Genomic DNA, 7843 nt, shown 5'->3' on the forward strand with positions numbered 1-7843 from the left:
AAAACCTGAGAGAACATGGAAAACAGATCCTCAGCCTTGTACTTTAGTCAAGCAAAGTTAAATCGTAAGTTTAGACCATTGTGATGAACAAACAATCACAATAAATAGTTATTTCCAAATGCCTTGACAAAGCCCCAGAACGTTTCGTGCGTCCTCGAGCAAAGTAGGTGCCGCTCGCGGTATGCATCGCTGCCTTCTCTTGGAAAATTTATGCGGAGTTCAACCTACAAGCAGATATCGCCTCCCGTATGTTAGGAAAGTACACAATTTAGGAGGCTTGCACCCTTCCTGAACTGTCTACGCTTCTGCTTAGCAATCATCCAGGCCCCTTGTGCGACAATGGGCAGAAACTTGGGCTCTTCGGGTATTTGCGGAAAATGCTCCTTGAAAGGAATGACCGAGAAAAGGTCAACTATTAACGGCGAGATATTTCGCTAGCGCCATCGTTCGGTTACCTTTGGTAACGTCATTACCTTGTGAACAACAAGTTCGATGGTGTTCTTAATGGGCATGGTGCAAGCCTGAAATCATAGCACTCTCAAAGCAACACAGCCAACACCGTCAGAATGGAAGGTCTTGCATTCCTTTTATTTCCGTCGATGAGACATCTTTTGCTGACGTCATAGTCAGCATTCGGCCAATTATGGTGGGCCGACCACAGCAACGTTTTCGATCGCTCACGTCGCCACTACTCGGCGACAATATTTCGTGGCGATGCAGTGGAGGGTACAGGCACGTGTTCCCTTTCTCATTTTGAACGCTGAATAAAGCTGTTCGCGGTCTCTTCTCCTATCCACTGCATTGCCAAATAGAATTAGCGTCCGAGGCGGAAGGGACACGTTTCACGTGACGACTCCTTGCAAGACCGAGCTCCCATTGCAACTTCTAAATCAGGAAGACGGAAACATATCACACTTTTAGTGGGAACCCTCTCCGTTGAATGAACAGAGAAACCGGTGAGTCGACTGTATTTCTGAGTCACAATTAAAGAACATCATGTTTTATATTTATGTCGTGTGCGCCAGCGAAACCACTGTTCAGTATGGTTCACTTTGAGGCGCATAAGGCTGTTGCGGTATAAACGGGAAGATGTAAGTTTTGGTACACATAGAGCAACTCAGCTCTTTCACGTGATATCACTGCGGTGGCGCTGCTGTCGGCACTGCGCATGCGCAGCGCCTCGTTTCTCCCTAATCTGGTTCCTGCACACGCGCTGTGTGAGCAAACGAGGGCTTGTTTTGTAAACACTGTGTTGGTGTATACGGTAAATAAAATGAGCACGAATTACTGCCTCAAGGTATTCAAAAGTAATGTCAAAGTAATTCCAAAGTAATGTCATTACTTTTCGAAAGTAATTGTAATGCAATGTCATTACCTTTAGCCTGCGGTAATTTGTACTGTAATTTAATTGCATATTTGCAGTTTCAAGAAAAGTAAGTAGTGATGTAGTTTAATTACTTCTTGAAAGTAATTTTGCCATCTCTGATCCCCAGCTAAACGCTCACGCAGCTTTCGGTTACATGAGCCGCGCGCTGCGTCAGAAAACAATCAAACAAATTGTTGTGTAGTTACCGCCAAGCGCGCGCTACTGGGACTATAGTGGCGGCGCTTTAGTTCCTTCGCTCTTCTTCTTTATCGTCGTGTCAGTTTGATAGCACGAGAGGTTCGTTCTAGTTCCACGCTCCATGGAATAAACCTCGGGCCATGGTCCTCCGGTCTACTGTGTCTGTTGCACCGTCAAGACACGACAACTTGGCGACGAGGAGGCTTCGCTGAACTGCTACGCGGAAGCCGACATGGCAACGGGGGATCCGGCAGCGACGGGTCAAGTGCCGCAAGTCTTCGGCCGACTGGGACACATCGAGCCCTTCGACGAATCGACGAGCGACTGGCCGTCGTATGAGGAACGACTCACGTCGTTTCTTCTGGTCAACCGAATCGCCGAGGACGACAAGGTACACGCATTTTTGAGTCTCATAGGCCCGAAAACGTACAGTCTTCTGAAGTCATTGACCGCACCGGAGTTGCCAGCAAGAAAAACGTTTGATGAGCTAAAGAAGCTTTTGGGGGATCACCTGGCACCGAAGCCATCGGTAATCAGCGAGCGCGCAAAATTTCACAGAAGAACGCAGCTCGAGAACGAATCTGTAGCAGCCTTTGTTGCAGAATTACGCAAATTGGCGCAAACCTGCGACTTCGAAGCCGCACTTGACCAGTCCTTGAGGGACCGTTTCGTCTGCGGTTTACGCAGAGAGGACATTCAACGTGTGTTGTTCACAGAGGACAACAAGCTAACTTTCCAGAGAGCCGTCGAAAAAGCGCTAGCCATGGAAGCAGCAAAAAAGAACGTCGCTGAAACACATGCGTCAGAACCTAAAGTTTCAGACGTACACAAGGTGAAGGCCGTCGCGGAGGCGAACGTGACACAGCGAGAATGCTATCGCTGCGGCTCAGCGAAACATGGAAGCCGGGTATGCCCGCACATTGCGGATATCTGTTTCAAGTGTAACAAGAAGGGGCATGTCCAAAGAGTGTGTCATGCGGACAAAGAAAAGAAATCGAAGTGGACGCCACGTAAGGCGATGAAGAAACTGGTTCCTGTTCAAGACCCAGTTGGCATGAAGGAAATGACCACGTCTGGCATGGAACCAATAAAACTCACAATAAACGTGCAGGAAGTTGCCTTGGAAATGGAACTGGACACAGGAGCAACTGTTTCTGTCATGTCACTGCAACAGTTTCGTCAGATATCTCCTTCAACAAAGATCATGCCGACGACGCTCAAGCTGCGCACGTTCAAGGGAGACATCGTTCAGCCCGTCGGGGTTGCTCACGTCGACGTGCAGTACGGACAGCAGAGGACCGAGCTTCCCCTCTACATCACAAGAGAAAAGGGACCACCTCTGCTCGGCCGGCAGTGGCTGCAAGCGATCCGATTGGATTGGAACCGGATTTTCGGGATCAACAGCATTGCCAGGTCAGATGTTTTGGCGCTTTCCGAACAACGCACAAAGCTTGGTGTGCTTCTGGACAAGTACCAAAATCTGTTCAATAAAGACCTGGGAACTATTGCTGAAGAAAGGGCAGAGCTGACGCTAAAACAAGGTCACGTACCGAAATTCCTCAAGGCAAGAAACGTGCCGTTTGCCCTACAGCCTGCTGTCGAGGCTGAACTAAAGAAGATGCAAGACATGGGCGTCATAACACCAGTCACAACGAGTGATTATGCGACGCCGGTTGTGCCAGTAGTGAAGAAGGACGGTGGAATAAGGTTGTGCGGCGACTACAAGACCACCGTGAATCCTTGCCTTGACACTGACCAGTATCCGCTCCCGAGAGTCGACGACTTGTTCGCAGCGCTTTCAGGAGGCCAGGAATTTTCGAAGATTGATTTAAACCGGGCTTATCACCAGGTGGTGATGGCTGAAACGTCGAGCAAGTACCTAACTTTAAATACACACAAAGGACTGTTTGCCGTAAACAGGTTACCGTTCGGAGTCTCCTCGGCACCAGCCATTTTTCAGAGAATCATGGACACAATGCTGAAAGATCTGAAAGGCGTCAGTTGCTACTTGGATGACGTCCTCATCACCGGTAGGACGCCGGAAGAGCATTTGGCCAATTTGGAAGCAGTCCTAAAGCGGTTGTCAGAGCGTGGAGTTCGTGTGAAGAAGGAAAAATGCGCGTTTTTCCAGAAGGAGCTGCGTTATCTGGGCCACGTGATCAGTGCTGCAGGTGTCAGCACGACGCCAGAGAAGATCGAGGCTCTGCTGAAGGTTGCTGCACCCTCAAGCAAGCAGCAGCTCCAGTCATTCCTGGGTATGGTAAATTACTACGGGAAGTTTGTTCCACGATTATCCACCCAGGCGAGCCCGCTCTACAGGCTGCTGCGTCAAGACCAGCGCTGGTGTTGGGACAAAGCGTGTCAAGCAGCGTTCGAGGAAATCAAGACAGCGCTAGCAACACCATCGATTCTGGCACACTACGACCCAAGTAAGCCATTGCAAGTGGCGTGCGACGCATCCCAGTATGGCATAGGCGCTGTTCTGTCTCATGTGACTGAAGATGGAAACACTCGTCCTGTGGCGTATGCATCACGCACACTGACCGAAGCTGAAAAGAAGTACAGCCAACTTGAAAAGGAGGCACTAGCCATTATTTTTGGGATCAAAAAGTTCCACTTATACATCTATGGCCGAGTTTTCACTCTCGTCACGGATCACAAACCGCTACAGACTATTTTGGGCCCAAAGACAGGCATTCCGTCTATTGCGGCAGCACGGTTGCAGCGCTGGGCTGTTACCTTGTCAGCGTACAAGTACTCGTTGGTGTACAAGAGATCCAGTGACAATGCAGAGGCCGATTTTTGCTCTAGGTTCCCTCTCGAAAGTGGGAAAGACGATAGTTGCGAGGGCGAAGAGTCCTTCTATGCACTGCGGCTAGAGTCAATGCCGGTGTCCTCTCAGGAGATTGCACGCGCTACGTCGCGCGAACCGTTACTTTGTCAAGTACTTGAATACACAAGCATGGGTTGGCCGACGCACGTGCAAGAACAACAACTCAGACCGTTCTTTGACAGACGCTTGCAGATGAGTGTTCATCAAGGGTGCCTAATGTACGGCATGAGGGTTGTTGTTCCGTCCCAGCTGCAGGAGCCCGTGCTCGACGAACTGCATCAAGGCCATCCCGGCATCGTGCGAAGTAAGGAGCTGGCTCGCAGCTATGTTTGGTGGCCATCAATTGACTCAGACCTTGAAAGAAAGGTACGAAGCTGCCAAGCATGCCAGGAACAGCGTAATGATCCATGCAAAGCGCCTCTTCACCCCTGGGCATGGCCGACAGCACCGTGGAGACGACTACACCTAGACTTTGCAGGCCCGTTCCGCGGAACCATGTTCCTAGTCGTGGTGGACGCGCACTCAAAGTGGCCAGAGGTGTTCACCATGCAGAGCACTACGACCGAGCGCACTGTGAGGTGCCTACGTGAACTTTTCTGCAGGTTCGGAATTCCGGAAACAATCGTTTCAGACAACGGGCCGCAGCTGGTGTCCGAGGAATTCAAGGTGTTCATGAGGAACAACGGAGTCAGACATGTCGTGGGCGCCCCATACCACCCGAGCACAAACGGCCTGGCAGAACGGTTTGTGCAGACACTGAAGTCTGCACTACGCAAGTCATCCGCTGGTGAGTCTCTGGAAGAAGCATTGCAACACTTTTTGCTGACGTACCGGAATACTCCACATTCAACAACAGGAGAGACGCCAGCAAACTTGTTGATGGGCAGAAGATTGCGTTCCAGGTTGGATGTAATCAAGCCTACGGTAGAGGGGAAAGTGATCCACAAGCAATTTATACAAAGTAAGCAACGGAGGACAAGCAGAGAAGAAATCTGCCCTGGTGACAATGTCCTAGTGCGAAATTACTGGAGTTCGCCGAGGTGGTTACGTGGTACCGTCCTCAAGAAGACTGGTCCAGTATCTTACCAAGTCCAGGTTACCACGCCTCGAGGCAAGTTCATCTGGCGTCGGCACCTCGATCAACTTTTGAGCCAAACACGGCCAACGGCAACGCCGGTACCTTCGGACACCGACGACGCTGAGGGGTTCCTGGTCTTTTCACCAGGCGAGCCAAGTGTCCCGGCCACGGTACAAGAGCATGGGCCACAGCAGCCTCACACCATCCCGCAACGGGATCCTGTACCTCCTACAGGCCGATCTACTTCTGAAGGACGCTACCCATCGAGAGAACGGCGTCCGCCTGACAGATACCAAGCTCGCTCCTAACTTTTGTATAATACTGCCGTTGGCGCTGCTACGTAATTAAAGGGGGAGGAGTGTTGTGTAGTTACCGCCAAGCGCGCGCTACTGGGACTATAGTGGCGGCGCTTTAGTTCCTTCGCTCTTCTTCTTTATCGTCGTGTCAGTTTGATAGCACGAGAGGTTCGTTCTAGTTCCACGCTCCATGGAATAAACCTCGGGCCATGGTCCTCCGGTCTACTGTGTCTGTTGCACCGTCAAGACACGACACAAATCATGTTGTCTTCATAGGTTTCCTTCTCAAGTGAGCTGCTAGGAGCCTGATGGTTGGATTCCCCCCATAGGCTTCGTGGCGATATATGCAGCGGAAGACTGCTTTCATAGAAGAGAAACCACGCTATCTAATATTCAGCGTAGCCTACAGCGAAGTACCGCTGAAATGCTTACCTATTTTTTAGTCGCCGATCGGTGCTTCATCCTGAACTGAGTTAGCATTTCTTCTTTTCCCAGAGTCTTGCTAAGATGATGTGAACCATATCTGTAGATTTTTGCAACAAAGTATCCTCTACTTTTATATATATACCGTTTTATTCCTAGATTTAGCTTCACTTTGCGCTTTATTTTTTTTCCTGGACGCTTCACCGCAAGAGGAAAAAAGATCTCTCGAGAGCCGCTTCCATTTCGGCAAACTTTCAGCGGAGATCACACATCTCCCCAAGTGCTGGCCGAACTCGCATTCGACTTGCAAATTCGATTTTGAATCCACACGAGCCGGACCAAGTCTTGGCCGAAATCTTTTAGGAAAACGCACTATTGGTCAAAGGGACCGAGAAATAAAAACCACACCTAGAAAGAAAGGAAGAAAGAAAGAAGGACAATGAGAAGGCACTACGTAACTTAAAGAAATAAAAAAAACGGAAAACTTAATAGATAAAGACGACACCGTCGTACAACTGGTGTGGCCGAAGAAGGCCAACAAGTGTATGATCGCGTTCGATATCCGATAAATATCAATAAAAAATACGCTATACTAGGTCTACACCGCAAAACAGCGCCGGTAAAGGGTGCGCATCATTTACCCCAAAAACTGCGGAACAAGTACAGCACGTTAGCAACTACCTTGAAAGTCACTAAACAAAACCCAAAGAAAGGCGTTCGTAAAACAAAAACAACAAAAACTGTATATCTATACACCAACTCATGTTTACAAACTAACCGGAGCGCCCCTAGCGGACGCCACCGACGCCGCGCATGCGCGATGAGACTGTGAGCATAAACCTCGGCGTCGCCCATAAACAAACCATTGGAATGGGATGTTGTCGGCGTCGGTGTAAATCCCCGCGCTCTTTTTCGAGTTAGAATTGTTGATTCCGCGTCTTCCTGGCAATGTCTGACTACTTGAGCGGCCTCAGCGAAATTAACGAGGCTCGTTAAACCGCAAAAATCGGCGTGAATAATGTAATATACGGAGATTCATTCCGCGTGGACTCCGCAGAATGGACGCCAAAGCATTATTCACATGGTGAGGTTCTGCTCGCTATTTTCAGTCATAACGTCGCTCGGGCTGCAAAAGCCTGAATCCAAGCTGATATGTCGACCTCGATACTGAAAATCGCAAGTAGAATCGGACCGAGTGAATCAGGCATAACAATTCGGTGATACCCACTGGTAACAATTATCAACATCTCCTTATATCAACTGTTTACACCAAGCCTACATACCCGAAGCAACCTTCAAACTTAAACGTCTTTCGAGGTCTGCACTTCTTATCACAATTATCGTGTCAACGTTTGGTCTACGGGCCGCTGTCGTTTGAACGAGCAGACGACAAGCAGAAACGTTTAAGAAAGCAGACGACAGCTTGAACGATGAGGCGGCCGTTTGAACGTGATGACGCACTGAGCGTAGTCCGCAGGTGGTCCGTGCAACTTGACGGTTTTTCCGCGTTCATGTTGGAAAAAAACAAATAAATCTGGCGTCCACAAGTATCCGTGAATTCAATCCAAAGTGCTTTCCACCCAAGCAATCGTGGTCCGAAGGCGCCTGTTTTTCCTTTTTCACGGCCCCTGTTCACTTTCTCGGACAAA

The 7843-nt window shown here is 49.4% G+C and overlaps 1 protein-coding gene across 1 annotated transcript; it reads left to right on the forward strand.

Annotated features, from left to right (window-relative positions):
* The first annotated feature begins 4511 nt into the window (after positions 1 to 4511).
* On the forward strand, positions 4512 to 5823 carry LOC121833583 (uncharacterized protein K02A2.6-like). Its single transcript, XM_042286995.1, has 3 exons — positions 4512 to 5184; positions 5254 to 5492; positions 5623 to 5823. Exons 1-3 carry the CDS (start codon positions 4527 to 4529, stop codon positions 5821 to 5823), a joined length of 1098 nt encoding a protein of 365 aa, XP_042142929.1. The 5' UTR covers positions 4512 to 4526.
* The last annotated feature ends 2020 nt before the right edge of the window (positions 5824 to 7843 follow it).

This window comes from Ixodes scapularis, unplaced genomic scaffold, assembly GCF_016920785.2.
Source record: "Ixodes scapularis isolate PalLabHiFi unplaced genomic scaffold, ASM1692078v2 PGA_scaffold8__174_contigs__length_109621045, whole genome shotgun sequence".
Taxonomy (NCBI): Eukaryota; Metazoa; Arthropoda; class Arachnida; order Ixodida; family Ixodidae; genus Ixodes; species Ixodes scapularis.